Below are 18,648 nucleotides of genomic sequence, written 5' to 3' on the forward strand. Positions count from 1 at the left end.
TACAATTTTGCTGATCGTAACTAGGTGCCTATATCCTTTAGTCGTGTGAATCGAATGGCAGAAAGAGATTGGACAGTCTTTCCGTCGTAGACATTTAACAATTGCTTTGCAACAGCCTTCAAAGACTTGTCTGGGGAGAGCTCGTGGTTTTAGCAAGCCACAAGTTGAATGTTTTTTTTTTTTAATTGTCTAAAAGATCTTGTAAGACAAAACGGCTTTTCTCCACGGGATATCTACAACATGTACGAAACTGGAATAAATACGGTTCCTCTTCCAAAAGTCGACTAAAGATCAGTTGTGAATAAAACTGTATCTAGTGATTTTGGAGTTAACATAACAGCTGTTTCATGGTGAGTGCATCTGGTTCCTTTATTCCCCAGATATTTCCCACAAAACAAATGAAACAAGAATTATTCGATGGCTCGCCGCCAGGTTCTGTGGGAATATGTAATTCTGGTTCATCAACTCACAACTTTTCGTAGAGTGGTTATATTATTTACACCAACATGTGCGACCAAATTCGGTTACGAAAAAGGTATTTTTACTTGTTGACAATCAGACCTTTCACATTTCAATCGAAGCGATTAATTTCTGCAGGCAAAATAAGATAGTGATGTTGAGTTTACCACCAAATCCCAGTCATAATTTGAAACTATTAAATCGCTCCTTTTTTGACCCGATGAAATCCTGGTATTCAACTGTGTGTGATAAATAGATGAGGAATCATCCATCCCACATAATTCCAAGTAGCTAGTTTGTTTACTGAGGCTTACTACAAAAAAGACTCATAAAATGCTTCGTGTGGAGTGTTGTACTGTATGGGGCGGAAACGTGGACATTACGTAAAGGTGATGAAAATCGACTGGAAGCCTTCGAAATGCGGGTGTGGAGAAGAATGGAAAGAATTAGTTGGGTCGAGCGGAAAACGAATGAGAGAGTGTTAGAGAAAAGAACACTTTTAGATATTATTAGGAAGAGAAAGAGAAACTGGTTGGGACATTGCCTCAGAAGATATTGTATCATGAGGGACGTCCTAGAGGGTATGGAGGCGGGATAGAGAGGGAGGGGGCGAAGGAGACTACAATTAATGGATGATATAAAAACAGAAAGATCATACGCGAAGACGAAGAAGTTAGCGGAGGACCATGGAGCATGGAAGCTTCTCAGCTGCGGCAAGTGACCTGCCAATAAAGGCAGAATACCTATGATGATGATGACTACAACGCTGCAACCACTGGTATCCAGCCTTCAAGAATCTGGAGTTGTCCTACTGAATCCAGATGTGTTCACTGAAGAAGATTTTCTTCCTTCTATTGTGGATGTGATAGACTTAAATCTAGAAGCCAGGTCTGAAGACGAAAGCATTCCTGAAGCAAAAAATCAAGCATCAGACCTGAATAGAGCCCAAAATCGTTCATCGGATGATTCACTGGAAGTAAAAAGTTACCCATGCGGTGCATCCAGATCAAACACTCCTTTGCCAGTTGCTCGTTCTCCTCCATCTGTTACCAAACCTTTAAACAGTAACGCTAGATCCTCACTAGAAACAAGCAAGAGCTCACGCTGACTGTCCACTTCAAACACTCTTCTGCCAGTTGCTCGTCCTCCTCCATCTGTTACCAAACCTTCAACCAGTAACGCTAGATCCTCACTAGAAACAAGCTAGAGCTCATGCGGACTGTCCACTTCAAATACTCTTCTACCGGTTGCTTGTTGTCATTCATCTGTTACCAAACCTTCAACCAGTAACGCTAGATCCTCACTAGAAACAAGCAAGAGCTCATGCGGACTGTCCACTTCAAATACTCTTCTACCGGTTGCTCGTTCTCATTCATCTGTTACCTAACCTTCAACCAGTAACACTGGATTCTCACTAGAAGCAAGTAGGAGCTCATGCGGATTATCCACTTCAAACACTTCTCTGCTGACTGCTCGTTCATCAGTTACCAAACTTTCAACCAGTAAACTAGATCTTAACTGGAGGTAAGCAGGGGCCCATGTGGACCATTTACACCATGCACTCCTTTGGTGGTTGTCAGTCCTCCTCCAACTGCTACCAAGCACTCAACCAGTAGATCTTGATCTTCTCGAAGTCAATCAGAGATTCTGACATCCTCTCCTTTCAAGCAGAACTTACTTTCGAAACGGCGCCCTCCAAAGAGCAAAGGCAAACATCATCTTGCACTAGGAAAGCTACAACTCCTCAGGTCAGTGAGGAAGTAGTGTACGAGTGTTCATTATGCAATATCATTTACAGTGATCCACCAATAGATGACGGGATCAAGTGCGCAAGATGCCATGAATGGTGGCATGAACAATGCACATCATATAAAGGAGTAGCACCTTCATCTGTGATAATTGTTAATGCTCTTTTGGGTGCGTACTCTTGCCCCTTTGATTTCGTACTCTTGCCCCACACATAGGGGCAAGAGTACGAATTTGAATGATTTCATTTTATGAGTTCTACTTCCTCTAAGAATAGAGGTATATAAAAGTTGAGTTCACATTTCGTAAAGGAGAGTTCAAGTTTTGTGTTCCATGTAAAAGTTTTCCGTTGTAACTATTTTTTACCAAAATATATAAGTTTAATTAAAATTTGCGTACTCTTGCCCCCCTTTCCTATACGTTTGTTATATGTTATTTTCTTTTTCACGGGAGCTTAACTGCATTTAATCTGACCAATATCTTCATTTGGAGGTCAATGTCTTGGAGAAAATGGTCTAGTCTGAAAAGACTAATTAGTAAAATAAATGATAGTCGATAAGCTACTTTAAGTGTAAATCCTACCCTTAATACGCATTTAAAAGTTTTGCTATTTTAATCTGTACATTTACGGAAAAGGAAAGAGAAGCAAAGTGTCCCGTGTTTATGGTCAGCAGATCTGTAGTCTCACGATGACACAAATTCATATGAAGGGTAAGGGGAAAAAAGAAGGAACGTCACAAAACTGCATTTTCGAGAAAACTGCGATTTAATATTGAAAACCGCGTAAGAAGAATAGGATTAGTTACATCTTTTGCCCCTTTTTACACGGACATTTTTACATCTACGTATGCATGGCATATAAAGTCAAATAGTACCAAGAGTCACCAACAGATAGGACAAAGCACCCGAAAAAGCACATACATGGACATTCCTTGTTTTTTCCCCTTACCCTACGGCTGAACAGTGCTCCTAGAGATTAAATCACCGTGTTTTATGAGTTGCTACTTATCAAAAAACTTTGTGGATACAAACAACCGTGTCAGTGAAATTAATATGTTTGGTCTTTTTGGTGATAAATTTAGTACAGTATAACTGTATTCGCCAAAAGAGATTCTGCGTGTTGCAAGGATAACAATGTTTTTGTTTATTTTGTAAGATTTAAGTATTTGGCTTTTTCTCCAGCTTCTAGATTGTATAGGCGTCTTTCATTCGTTTGTTGGTAGTTCAGACATTCCCTGAAAATGCATCTCTCATCCATTTGCCAGAAATTGGAAAACGATAGAAAGATATTTGTGTTTAAACATGGAACTGTGTCCTTTGTCTCGCCTTAGTGATGCCGCCGTTGTCTTAATTTAACCAGAATCTCATTGCCATTTAGTTACACTTATAATTCTCCTCTCTTAGCATTCAAAGCATGATCGTGAAACTTTAAACTAAATATTTTAATTCAATTGATTTTGAAATTTGTGATCACTTTCCATAGCAATATGATGTTAATTTTGGTGTGACCTTTTCATACTACTACTACTACTACTACTACTACTACTACTACTACTACTACTACTACTACTACTACTACTACTATTACTACTACTACTATTACTACTACTACTACTACTACTACTGCTACTACTACTACTACTACTACTACTACTACTACTACTACTAATAATAATAATAATAATAATAATAATAATAATAATAATAGTTCTACAATATTTCCTGTATTATGAAGTGTGAACGTGAAATAAAAGCAAGGATAGAAATGGTGAAAAGAAACCTTTAGGAGGTAGAAAATACTATTTTGTGGGACCTTAAAATTCTCCATGTGCAGCATTGATCTGTGTGGGTCAGAAACATGGACATTACGCAGAAATGATGAAAAACTACTGAAAGCTTTCGAAATGTGGGTGTGATGAAGAATGGAGAGAATTAACGAATGAGAGAGTCTTAGAAATGGTGGGGGAGAAAAGAAAAAGTAGATATTATTATTAAGAAGAAGAGAAAGTAGTTGGGAAATTGGTGAATAAGGAACAGTATCATGAGGGACGTGCTAGAGGATATGGTTTCAGAAAAGATAAGAAGAGGCGAAGGAGACTACAATTAATGGACGATATCGAAACAGAGAATTCGTATGTGAAAACGAAGAAGTTAGTGGAAGACCGTAGAGCGTGAAATTTTTATACTATAACAGTGAAAACTGTCATATTTAATTTTAAGTTTAATTGGTTAATTTTGAAGTTGATTTTAATTTTAACCTTTACTCTTTCTGTCATTAATTTTGTATTTAACGAATTATTTATCCTTAACTTAATTTTGAACTTTAATCCGTTAATTTTTTCCATTTGTGTATCTTGAATATTGATAGAAATTAGAAAAGTACTTCTAGGAAATCGAAAACAACATTAAAGTAATGAATTAAAGTTTCGTGAGTTCTTTCCATACAATCCTCATTATGTATTAACCTAGACTTCCTTACATACCACAGCTTCAAATAAAAAAAAAAAAAAAAAATGTAGTAACGAAGAGAAATGGTTAGTGATGCGGAGGAAACATTCTCACTTGTATTTTAAGATTTAAACTTGGTATATCAAATTAATATTTATCCTGAAGAAGCTTTATTTCAATTGTTACAGAGGTTGTTCAGTCTACATTTGGCCAATTTCGACTTACCTAAAAATTTAGAAGAATCCATGATGGCAGGTCCATAAGTGCTCGATGTGTTTCCCTTGGTTCCTAACAATAGCCCGACAGTGTAATTTCCTCTGTAATAGGCTTCTCTGAAGAACTGGGAGGGGAATCTTGTCCCTTTCCCTTTGCACAGCTTTCCAAAGTCCTTCTACAGTTATCACACACCGTTTTCCAAAAGCCCGCTTCAGCAATCCAAATCCATAATAGTCCATAGGACTTGCATCTGGAGATTTAACAGGTACCTCATTGAAAGGTATCACCTGTATACCACTTGCCTCCTTCATCTCCCTGTAGAATGCGAGGGACGATCATGAGGTATGTGATGAGGCCCTGTCCATGTGAATGCGCACCAGATTGGCGTCATTTCCGTACATTGTTGGAATCTCATGCTCGTAGATTGGCCGCATGATCTGCTCCTGAAAATACTGCGAATTTATTTTGGAGTTCTTCGCCACCCTACGAATCTTCAGTTTATCTCGATAACAGTAGCGAGTAACGACCATGAACCCTTTTGGGAAGGATTCTTTACAGACACGGACCCACCTTCTGAAGTTCTTGGCGCCTTTCTCTCGGTACATGATGGCTCCCGGTTTGCCGCAGTCGGAAAGGTAAATCCATGCTTCATGGAGCGTTACGACGCACATCCACCTTTGTTTTGCCAGATGCCGTTCGTACAGCTTCCGGGTGTTACACTTTCGTTCTTTTTGGTGGGCATCCGTGAGAAGATGACCGCGAGCTTTCATGACTTTTTCCAGCTTGAGTTGATGGTGTAACGTCCGGCTCACAGTCCCCAAAGACACGTCAAGACGATTAGCCATACACCTTTGTGTTGGCGGATTTTCTTGCATTGCCATTTTGCGAAGTTTCCTCTGCATGGTGGAGGTGACCTTGGTGCACTCCCGCTTCCTGGGCAACTTCGTTGGTGATCCAAATGGTGGAGCTTCGTTGCCCTTGTACTTTTTAATAACATTTTTATTCCACTTAAACTGACGCTGTAACCATTCTCCTTGCACTGTTTTCTAATGACAGAAACACTAAAGTGGGCGTCATAAAGAGCCGCAACATAACCTTCGCAAAACCGGCGGCGGCTTAGTTTGGGCGGCATTTTGGTCACACAGCTGAAACCCACACACTTGGAAACAAATTTAACACAACACTCACAACAATGTTCCTGTTTTGTGCATTATTGTCGTCCGCGCGGAAAAACAACTCCGCTCCCAGGAAGCCACTACACAACACTGCAGGTCGTCATGAACCAGGTCGGGTGAGTCCATTCTGCCCGGGAGGGGGAAGGAACGAAATCGGCCAAACGTAGGCTGAACAACCTCTGTATTTATGAATAATGTCATATTGAAGTGTAATAATATACCAGTAATAAGGTTCGCCTTGCAGAAAATGAATTCGTTCTTCATTGGTTAATAAACATACACTACTTCACTTAAATGTTAACCACAAATTTATATTTATATTTTGTTCTACATATTTTCGCTAACTTTAGTTCTTAATAGTAATTAGGAATTTTTGTGTGTGTGTGAAAATTTGATCAAGTCCAAATCCCAACTTTGATGGCCAATAAATCGGGAACTAAAGGTCTGTACAAGAAAACATTACACATGTGTACTAAGCCAGACAAAGTGCCACTGTGCTATATTTGATGAAGGTTAAGTTTACTTGAGGATGTAGGGTATACATATGCTGTTCTATAATATTGGCCTTCTAAAAGAAATGAAGAATAGTAAAATAAGAAGTGGTTGTTAGTAGTTTGTGTATTTTTGCAGAATAACAATAGCCAATAAAAGGTGAGACCCATCACATTAATCTTTTTTGAACTTCTATCTCCATTCTAAGTTTGGTCAAGTTTTGGTGATTAATGTACGTATATCTCGTGTGATATATGTTGTTCTTGTAATATTTTTTTTAAAAGAAAAAAATCGTTGTGAAAGGTGAACACTCTAACGACATCCTTTTAGTAAAAGGTACTACAGTGACTTTTGCCTTGTCTTACTAGGACATGGGATCAAATTGTTTAATTAGCATGTTATTAATTTCAGGTAGTATTTTTTAGTGGAAATATTCGGTAATATTTATTAATATTTATATTTTAATTCCTATAGTTTAGGTTCGATAGGTTTATGCCTACAGCATGTCAAACATTCTTTAATAAATCAGTCCTTATTTAGAGCAGAAGAAAATAAAACACAAAAGATGTATATAACGCAATCTCTTTATTTTCCTCCTTTGTTGTCCAAATGTTTCTTAAATACAGGATTAATACAAGTTACAAAACAACATTTCGAATTAATATTCTTTACAAGTATACTGTCTTTAGATACAGTTAATTTTGACAATTTTACTCAATTTTATTTATAAATGTTATTTTGTATATTATATACTAATTATAATTAATTTTAACCATTAAGAAATGAAAATACTAGTCACAATTTATATAATTTATGAAGGAGTAACCAATAGTTAAAAATGAGGAAAAGATTTAGGACTTAAGTTATTGTTTTCTTGCGTTTCAGTGGTCATTATATACTACCTAGATACTGTGTTTTAAACTGTCACTGTAATACCTTTGATATCGTCGTGTATGATTTACTAGTATCTTAAATAATAATTATAGTTTTTTTCCCTTTCTATTTAATACGGGATATTATTTAACAAATTGTATTAATTATCTTCATTTTAAATATAGTTTACTCTTTCAAGATAATAGATAACAAAATCACATCTACAGTTGATAATTAAAGAATAACTTTTTACTATTCATTGATAACTGTCTGTGAAACTGGCCTTACTGAAATTCATTTAAACGAACAAATGAGAATTGACATATTAATTAGTATTCAAAATCAAATAATTGAGAGTGTCATGTTTACAAATCCGTTTTAAAATCATTTCCGACACTCGTATCAACTTGATACATGAAGTATGTATTATCTAGGTATAACTTGGAAGATACAAATTTATTTAATATGCATTTAAATATCTACTTATTATGATGTACCGTATCAATTCAAAGCACTCTAAATAAAAACTTAAGCAAATCTATTAAGCAGGCTATAGAAGATGACATTATTTTAAAGCATTTTTAAAAATCAGGACAAAACAGATAAGTATACACAATTTTGAAACGAATTCGCTACTTCTTCTGCTATTAGCATTATTATAAGAAAATAGACTACCCTCCAGAATATTATAATAATGAAGAAAATGGAACTGGGTGTAAACATATCGTTTTAATTCTCTAAATTTCCACCCTGCGAAGTAAGTATAAGCTCTACCGACCATTTTCGAAGTCAGCTTGTGTAGTTTTAGCAATGTAGTCTATGAAACAAAATTGAGTTTTAAGAAAATGTCCGCTTTTTGCTGAGAAATTTAATTTATTCCTTTATGATAAGCTAGTGAACTAAGTAAAAGGCAATAGCTTAACAAGAAGCAACCTTAACAATACTAATATTAACAGGAAATCACAGCAAACTAAAATTTGTAGTATTGTGATTGTTCTTTAAATTAAAGAAAAAAGGTGTAGTAACAAGAACAAAAAGGTGTAGCAACAACACCAGCTTTTAACAAGTGTGATTGGTAAGTCAAACTAACTGAAACTAAATTGATGTTTTAACATGTATGTAGGCCTATGGATTAGCACTATCGTAATATACACCCTTCATTGTAAGGCACAGTGTCTCATTTCTACTAGGCCTATTTATAAAAATTATCACATATTCTCTCTTATTCTTATAAAGCAGATTTGACACATTTTGTTGGCCCTAATATTATTAAGTAACTGATGTTATTAATTTTTTTAGTATAATTTTATTCATCAAAGCATACTGTGGAATTCTACTATAGTAAGATATATTGGTGGAAAACCGCATGATCAAATGCAATATGTGCTTTAACATAAATTACATGGTTTCAATATATATAGGTTATAACATGTCTTGATGTCCAAATGTAGATCTGAATAAAATGAGAATTGCACTTGATTGTAATTTACTATGGAGAAAATGGCATAATAATATTTAATTTTGTCTCAATCAAATCCTGGATCGTTATATTTTCGATTGAACCTTAAATCCATTTTCAGTATCGAAATTAAATTGAACATGAATCTAGAATTTAACGTGGAATTCGAAATCAAGAACAGAAACCAGACAATGCTAATAGAAAGCGCACGTTTGAATCACTCGCTTATTGAGAAGCTATTTCTCGTTATTCTTAATTTATTGTAAGTTCGATATAGCCAGGACATCCTAATGTATTAATAGCATCAGTAACACTTAGTTTCTCACAGAGCATTTTTTATCCGAAAAGAAAAGCATGAATTCAAATCTTTAAATAACATCCATCAGTCATGCTCTGTAGGGTAAAAGAGGTGAGTAATAAATGGGAATTGATAATAATGTGAGAAATAGTGGAATAAAGAGAGTAGGAGGTTAGTACGAGAGAACCCCGAGAAAACCCACAGATACGATCATATTTTAACACAAACACGTAAAGGAGAGAACCAGGAACTCTTTAATACTCTACAACTGACCTACTGTATCCTTTTAAATTGAGAATGTGTGGAATATATCAGATTGAGCAGTCTTTACTTCTGGATGGCTGTTACTATCTTGACGCTCAAAATAAAATAAACTTTGGTCTTGTGAAAAAAAAAAACTTCGCCCTCTCCCTGAAGTAACGAATCTTGGTATTGTCTCAGTGTCATATTGTCCCAAACTGTCTACACCAGCTATTGCCAGCCGACTGATGAGTAACATTAAAACACATCTTTCTACTTGGAGCATGAATATAGAAAACCAGTGAGAATCACAATCGTAAGAGGCGGTATTGAGGCAATGCGATTAGTATCTTAAGCTCCTTCCCTTCACACAAGTTAGAAGAAATCTTTTATCTTAATTAAACATAAATTTTCCCTTATAAATTTTCAAAAATAATTCATTTTAGCGGCTCATTCTTGAAAAATATTTGATGTATAGAATATCCATTATTTAACGGATTCATAAGATCATAATGCATAAATAACTTATATTTTTCACATCTGTAATTTCTTGCTCTGTATCTTCATAATATCATTGTGGCATTGGGGTTTTATATTTCCCATCTAAATGTACTAAAAGTCTTTCACCTTTACTCTAAAACTCTTTCTGTGATAGAATTAATTTCCATGTTATTTCGTAAGCTTTGCCATTTTGCAAATCATATAATTTAACAGGTATTTAAAAAAAGACAATATTTTTCTGCCAATTGTTGTGAAAATCTAATAATTAAATATCCCGTCAATATTTTATATATGATGTACGAGATACTGCTATTGTTATGATTAAATCTTCGAACAAATTGTACATTCAAATACAACTTTGAAATTGAAATGAGGGATAAAATAAAATTTATAAATATATAAAAAATTATTCTGAACTGTTGATAACAATCAGTTACGTATCCCATAATTTCGATTAATTATTAAACCAATTATAAAATAATGGATAGAGTATAATTATAATAATGAATCAAGTACATCATACAGTATGTTTCAGCAATTCTAACATAAATAACAGATTACCACATGTTATAAACTAATGCAATAAAGGTTAATGAGTTATGTTTCTTCTACTTTGATTAATTACTTAATAAGTATAACTGATATTGTTATTATCTTGATTATTGATAAATATCATTAACTAATCACATGAGAACTAATTCCTTAGATCTTGTGCTAGATTACAACATGCAACCGCAAGATGATTGATTTACTAATACAATTAGAAGTAAAAATTGTGGTTCGATCTAGTTCGTACGTTTTTTTGTACTATTTATATAGCAAACTGGCGTGTGTATACATAACCTGTTGTTTGTAAGGTAGATCGCGTGAGATTGGCAGAACAAACTCAATCAATGGAAAGAATTTTCGAAGTAAGGAAAAAAAGTATATGGTATCTATTTGCTGTTTGCCCTAATAAAAAACGCCAAAAATAAAACTTAATTTTGGAAGAAAACAAGGCCGTCAAGTACGCTATTGTTGCATTATGTTCTACTAGGAACATAATTTAAAAAGTATTTATAATTAAGTTAATGTTCAACAAATAAACTCCTCATAGTCGGTTCCAAAACTGAGTTAAGAAAGGAGAGGTCCTTATTGTCTGTCGTGATCTGGCTTTATAGCAGAATCATCTCTGTTCGTGGAGCAATAAGACTTACCTAGCCTAGATACTTAAATGTATTTATAAACTAAGGGCAGGAGAGGTTTCCCAACTGGGCAATTAACACGTACCATAGGGTCCGGGAGATAAGTATACGTGGTACTTTAGGATGTAAAATTAAAGTAATTGAGGTTGCTCAGAAATGGTTGGGTTCGGACGCTACTGCCAAAAGAGAAGATTCGGTTTGTCTACCAAATGATGACTTGCACGTCCAACTGGCTTTGGGAGGAGGTACACGATACCTCAGCACGAGATCGAACATTTCATGAAGTAAGGAGGACCGGATATTAGCACGCTTTCTTTAGAATTTCAGGGGCCCCGGAACTTGGGTTGATCTCTGCCAGTTTGTGATCATACCGTGTGATTAGATACTTTGGTGTTTCGGCACCAAAGGAGAAGTGAGCTTAAGTGAATGAGAAGAAAAATCCATATTACTTGTGATATGGGTTTTGTTGCTCTGTAAACTTCACTGTTGAACGAGCAAGCACAGGTTGGTATAAAGAAGTCAGCTACCGGTCTTTCCAACGAAGGCACTCGCTCAACCCCAACTGGGAAAATCAAGTGAGACTGGGTGGCCAGGAGGCATGTTCAATACTTGATAAGATGACACAGTGGTAAATTCTTGTGCTAGAGGTCCCAAGTTCGTCCGTGATCCGATTGATTTTTCTTTCTACATTTTCGTGATCGCCAGTTTTTTGATTCTAGTATTTCCTCTCATTCAATTAATTGTTTCAGCGCTTCAATATATCATTTTTTGTCAAACTGCATAACGCACAATTTTATGATATGAAACTAAATATACAATTTAAACAGACGCTTTATATATTCTGAGGGTTCTATAAATAAGACAGTCAAAAGAAGAAATCAAAGAAAACCCTTTGTTATTGTTGAAGTCGAAGGTCGTGCCAAAGAGGTAAATCAAATAGTAGTTTCTTGCAAATTATTTTTTAAATAAATATAATTAAACCAAAAATTATTTCATTTTGTTTTCTTTATATATAATATACTAACATTCTAGAACTTTTGAAAGTTATTCACAACTATTGAATAGCTCTCTACAATAAATCTATACACTTTGGAATTTTTTAAAGTATCGTAAGACAGTTTGTACGAGGGATATTTTTTTTAACTTTCGTTAAACCAAAACAGGAGAGCCACGTGAAACGATGAAACGGGAATAAGTCAAAGTTGTTCACTGGACATCGTCTTCCTCACCGATAGACAGACTCTGCTGGTCAATTATTATAGAGTAGCTAGCGTAAAAACATTTCAAGTGGAATTAAGAAGCCCACATTGAGAAAAAAAAAAACGTAAGTGGTGTGCGTGTTACATGTGTAAATGCTGTAGTTTGTAGACTTAACGTACAGTAAAAGTATAACTGAAAACGCATCTTTTATACGCTTTCCGTATAAGTGTTTCGAATACGCGTAAACGTATTTTCTGTACGAACTAAAGAACTATATATAGGAGGTTAGGATCCCAACTACAGATGGACGTATGCAACATATAGCTGACGTATATACCTTACATATACGTATGTAATATACGGAAGACTGTTAGACGCCAGACATCCTGCAGCGGCATGATGTAATATCTAAGCGGGAAAAAAGGACAGTGTGTATGCAGCATATGGATACCGCTTGCTCTGTACTGATTTATGTAGTAAACATAAGAATTCCGTATTTTTGTACACTATACCGCTGTCCGGATAACGGATTTTTCTCAGTGCGCTAAATGTGAACTACGTGATCTAATTCGCTTTCTCTAAGCGGCTGTTGATGCCCCTTGCAATTTTAAGATCACACAGTTAGAAAACGTATTCCTCCACTTTCACGAAGCACAGAATTCACAAGTTCAACAAGGTCGTCTGTCGCCACAGATTTCCATCCTTGCCTACTATCGTCATATGCAAGGATAACTCTTTCTTTATAGCACTTGTCATACAGCAATCACTTATACAATTCCCACAGTAATCCTTATTCATTCAACAATGAATTGCGACTGTATTATACCCTTCCTCCTGGAGAAATCGAACTACATCACGCAAATCACACTTGGCAAAAGGTTCATTAAACTAGATATGTTTTCATGTTTGTTGCACCATAATGATTGAACTGTAGAGTATGTTTATTGGTGGGACGATATTCGACCTCCAATAAATACCTTTGGGTTATCTACGTTTCATTATCTCACGTAATTTTCCTCTAGTGGTCTAATAGAGGTTGAAAAACGTTGAGCTCTAATATTGTTACTGAAAGTTACTGACAGTTGCGACCATAACCGCTTAATTTCACTTAATCTCACTCAACCTCACGTACACGGCATAAGCCAGGCATTACGCTTACTAGATCTCATGCTCACATTACCAGCTTAACCTCGCATTCATTCACTCTTGCACTCTCATTTTTATTTTTACATCCTACTCACTTGACCTCACGCGTACATTACCAATTTAATATCATACTCACATCAACTCGACCTTGCACGCATTCAATCTCGCAGTCACACGACTTGTCTGCGCACTCACTCAGAATCACACTTATTTTGTAAGATTGTAGCCGAGTACCGGCGAGTTTCAAGTTTGTGAGAGGCGGTTTCATGAGTTCGGGCACTATGATTATATTGTTCAATTTTCTGAAGTAGCCAGGCACTCGAAGATTTCAGGGCAACAACTGCAAATGTTTGTATCTGTCGTACTATATACTTCGCTTGATAAAACAGTGACTTTGTGTTTCTCACTCGCGTTGATCTAGATAAAGGTAAGAAGAATACAGTAAAATACCTAAATTAGCTGCCCATAATTCCAGAGAAAATGATCACACTATACAAGTGGGCAAATGAGGCAGCAATAACACTGCATGATTATGTCTACATGTTGAAATTAAACGAAATGAAATCTTTCAGTTTTACGTCCTACGCTTATGCCGGCTAGGCTAAAGGAGAGGGTGATGATGAGAAATGAATGTAATGGTGGAATGAATAAAGTAGGAGAAAACGGAAGAATTCTGAGAACACCCATGCACACGGTGTTTGTCCACGACAAAGTTTACTTGGAGCGAGCTGAGATCGAACCAGAGACCCCACGCACCAGAGGTGAATAATCTACCACCGATCCACCGCGGCCGCTCTGTACCTGTTGTACATGATATGCGTCAAAATTAACAAGTTTTAATTGAAGGATGCCTAATTGACATAAGTAAATTCTTGAATCAATTTACTCTCATCTACTCCTTAAGCAACATAGCAAAGATGGTCAATTGACACAATAATTATCCGATTGTCAACGACACATGCAAAAATATGAAAAGAGTAGGGAATATCTGACAGCAAAGAAGGTAGCAATTTATACTTGCAGAAGAAAGAATAGAAGATATTGAAAAGAGCTTTTAGCAGTCAAATGAGCCATTCTTTACCTATAACATCGTTTGAACGAGTTATGATGAAGTAGATTATTAACTAACCGTGCAAAATTTAACTTTCTTCTATAGTTTAATGCATTTTTATGTGTCTTGCGAAGCATTTTAAAAGCACAATTAATTTATTTTATGCAGCCACACTAAATGAAACCACTAGAAACGATATGACATTGAAACAATGCGATCGTTAAATCAGAAAAGAACTTTATTAATTGCAGGTCGGTGATGAACAAACCACCATAAAAACATTTAGTGTTTCTTATAGATTCTTTGGGTATTGAATTCATGAAGAAGAGGGGAAAATTTTAATGCCATTGACGTTTCCTGATCAATTCAAGGAATAACATCATTTACTGAACGTAACGAAATTTCTACCAATGTAAAGTATTTACATTTTAAAACACTTGTTTGCAAATGCTAAATTTGAAGTTAGTAACATATCGTTGAAAAAGAAGAAACATTAGTGCAATATAGAAAAATGTTTAACCCTGAAAAAATGTTCGACAGAAGTATTATTTTTGTATGGTGTTCATGTAAAATATCATCAATAAATTGAAGAATATATTTCAGTAAAATCTGTGTAACTTTAGAGTAAAATTTTGCAACTTATCAACGTCGCTAAGAATCATTTCATTGTTTCATTGTTACTATTTGAAAAAAAAATGTGCAGAAAAATACTCTCAATGTGCGCCGTAGCCAAATTTATGTTCGACCTTGTCTGTGTGCTATTACGTCGACCAATTCGCTTACGGTGATGTTGCCAATGTTATGATATAGAAGTACAATTCAGGCGACATGTTGTATGTTCTTAGTGAGACCAGAATCTTGTCAACATGTCGGAATATTCGACCGCTGATAGGAAGGTTTGGCAACAGTACGTTCTAAGCTCTTTGGTTCATCTTAAAGCGCCAATTTTGTCTGCCGCGTAAGTTAATCACTTCTGCTTTCACCAGCAATTGTTCAACACAGGAGGCATTTACAATATACAAAAGCATGCTTTAAGGCTTCTTTTTTTTTTTAAAAAAAAAACATCAATGAGTGGATAAATATTTTCATGCTTCCAATTGACGCTTATTGAAGCCGCCATGTAACAACTCTCTTTACTATGACACAGTGTAGTTCATAGGCCCTCGGCTGACCTAAGTTACTATTCTAATTTTACGATTTAAGAATTTCCATTTCACATTTCCACACAGTCACACGAACACTAATCTAACGTTACGCAAATAATATTATATATATATATATATATATATATATATATATATATATATATATATATATATATATATATATATTCAACCAACGTAGTTGAACATAGTGGCTTGTAACACATTAGAAACAACAAACTTCCTGAAAAATGACAATGGTTTGAAAACAAAATCTTATTACATAGAATGGTTATTGGAAAATAGTAAGATTAATTTGTTTTAAAGAACAATCATAGAAATAAATAGTAAGAATACACATTTTGACAACAGAATGTGCGCTCGCAAGTACATACTGTGATTGACAGGTGAAATGAGGTTAAGATTTGTGCACTTGTGGGCAACTTAATCTCAAGTACCAAAATCAAATTTTCAGTTCACAATTTTTTCTCACATTGTCTTTTGGGTAATAGAAGCGCTGAAATATAGAATGCAAAAATTATAAACTAACTACAAGAAACATACATGCAAATCTTTCTCATTCATCAATGTCTGTTGAGTTGTCTGTAATATTGTAAGGTTCCCAATAGTGGTCATTTAATATCCTAAACACATAAGACTTTGATTCATTTTTCCATCTACTATACTTGTTTGTGTCAATATCCATGAAATACGGAGTAGGAAGTGTAAATCTCATAATTTGTCCTACCTCCACTGTGCCAACACGGAAGAACCTCTTGATAGGCACCAGTTCATATCCCTTGGCAAGCTCGAAACTAGATTCCGTAGTCCAAGTTCCAACTTGAGTTGTGTTTTCGTGGTTAGCAGAGAAGATTTCTATATCAGAGCGATAGAACATTCTTTTCTCCATTTTGTCATAGCCTATGGCTTCATGCTTTTGAAGAAGCTGTAAAGAAAGGACAAAAATAGAAAGAAAGAATTGTAAAGACAAAGTAAGTGGCAAAATGTTTAAACTATTAAAAAAAATAAAACAATATTGTAATAACAAGTAACACAACGTAGAAATTGATGCAGTGAAATACAGTATTCATACGTTTGCATCATAATTACCTATGATCATTTTTATTGATGTGTGCTAGAGATGTCTTCACATTTATTGGTATGGTGCTTTTTATATAGGCCGAGTTTTCCGTTCACTCTTTTTTTCTCACGTTTGGAGTATGTTTGTTTTATCTTGGCACGCTTCCCGCCTAAAGGATGGATCTGTCTGTAACGCGTTCTTGCCATGCCACGGTTAAGTTGTGAGTTACAATACGCTAGGAAACAGCAAAACATTGATGATGCTTGTGCCCTACAGGTTTGTAAACTATTATGTCTGTTAAAGATGCAGAGGTTTCAGTGCATTCTGATATCCTTTTTTAACAAGAAAATTCAGCATTTTGTGTTAGAAACAGTAAATAAACCCTGTAGCTATGAAAAAATGCAAACAATGTAATATGGTCATATCGCTAACTTAGTCGAGTTTTTGATGTAGTGTGTATCCTTTCTTTTTTAACTCAATTATGTAAAAATACATTGTAATATACATGAAGCTTTAAAAAATAAGCAAAATAAATAAAATTTAAAAAAAACTAATTTTTACGTACAAAAATTCATCGATTATATTTCGGAGTCCCTGGGACTCCACGTCGGGGTTTACGTGAAAAACTCTGACGTCAGGGGTTAAGGGTTAAGTTTTACGTCCAATGGATATGTCGGCTAGGCTAAAGGAGAATGCGATAATGAGAAATAAATAAAATTTTGGAACGAAGAAAGTGGGAGGAAACGGGAGAATCCCGAGAAAACCCACGCGCACGGTATTTGTCCACCACAAAGTTCATTTGGTGCGAGCTAGGATCGAACCTCTCGACCACAGGTTCACATACTTCTTTATCTTGATGTGACAAATCACCTCTTAGAGTTTGTATAGTTCATTAACATAGACACAAAGTCTCTTTCCCCAATATGTGAAGAACTATTGTTTTAAGGACATTTGTCCACTCTGAGAAGGTGGTAATACAGGAAATGTTGTAATACAGGAATCGCTATAACTTTCAATGGATACGCTCTAGCGAAGTATGTTATTGTAAAAAGTAATACCAAGGAATTCCGTATTCTACGCTAAAGGCGTTGCTGGAATCTGATATAAAACGTAGAAGTGAGTGAATATATATTGTTTCCGTCGTTTGAGGCACTGATTCATTTTTTTGTATGTTGTAAAGCAGATAAGATAGATTACAGTATTGTATGTTATAAAGTACGGATTGGTGTAGAAAATTATGGTTGTATTTAATACGCAATAACATTTTAAAGGGAGAATTTAATGAAATTGGTCGAAAACATGGCGCGGATGGTAATATTTGAATTAGCGAAGGAAAAATAATATTCCTATTTGAAAATTTTAGATACTTAAATATCCTTTATTCTCTTTGATGAAAGCAAAGAATTAGCATCATAAGAAATATCAAACTACTTTTTGTAACAGTGATTAAAGTTTCTTCCCTTATCATTGTAAAGTCTTTCAGGATCAACATAAAGAAGATAAACCCCATTCACTATATATATAATATTTAAGCAAAGCTCCTGATAAATTCTGGAAATGTAAATGGTATTTATTGTAATGCAATATCTATTATCATTAAAAATACTATTCAAAATAACATCATAAACTATTGAGTGTTTTGTTGATTTTCAAAATATTGCGTATTCGCTTTTTAAACATTTCTCAACAATGATGTTAATTCTTCATTGTCATCCAATAAATTTTGTGCTAGGAAACCACCTGTAATTAAGGTTGGTCATGTCTAAGAAGACTAAATCAGTCTGTGAAATAATGCCATTCCTGCCTCTGTAATCAAAAGAATAGTTGGAATTATTGCACCAGTTTTGGCTTTTTGTTTTAATTGGAGTTTTAATGTTAATATTTATCCTGATATCTGGAATATTGTTGTAATCACACCTATTCTTAAAAAGAAGGAA

General features: G+C 35.0%; 1 protein-coding gene across 1 annotated transcript in view; it reads right to left on the minus strand.

Moving 5' to 3' along the window:
* Positions 1 to 18,648, minus strand: part of LOC145693573 (ionotropic receptor coreceptor Ir8a-like) — a 94,028-nt gene that overhangs the window by 50,852 nt on the left and 24,528 nt on the right. Inside the window, exon 3 of the mRNA XM_081769674.1 lies at positions 16,379 to 16,576. Within this exon, the coding sequence (XP_081625800.1) occupies positions 16,379 to 16,576 (198 nt within the window). The remainder of the gene's footprint in view (positions 1 to 16,378; positions 16,577 to 18,648) is intronic.

The sequence above is a fragment of the Thermobia domestica genome, chromosome 1, assembly GCF_964235325.1.
Source record: "Thermobia domestica chromosome 1, izTheDome1.hap1.1, whole genome shotgun sequence".
Taxonomy (NCBI): Eukaryota; Metazoa; Arthropoda; class Insecta; order Zygentoma; family Lepismatidae; genus Thermobia; species Thermobia domestica.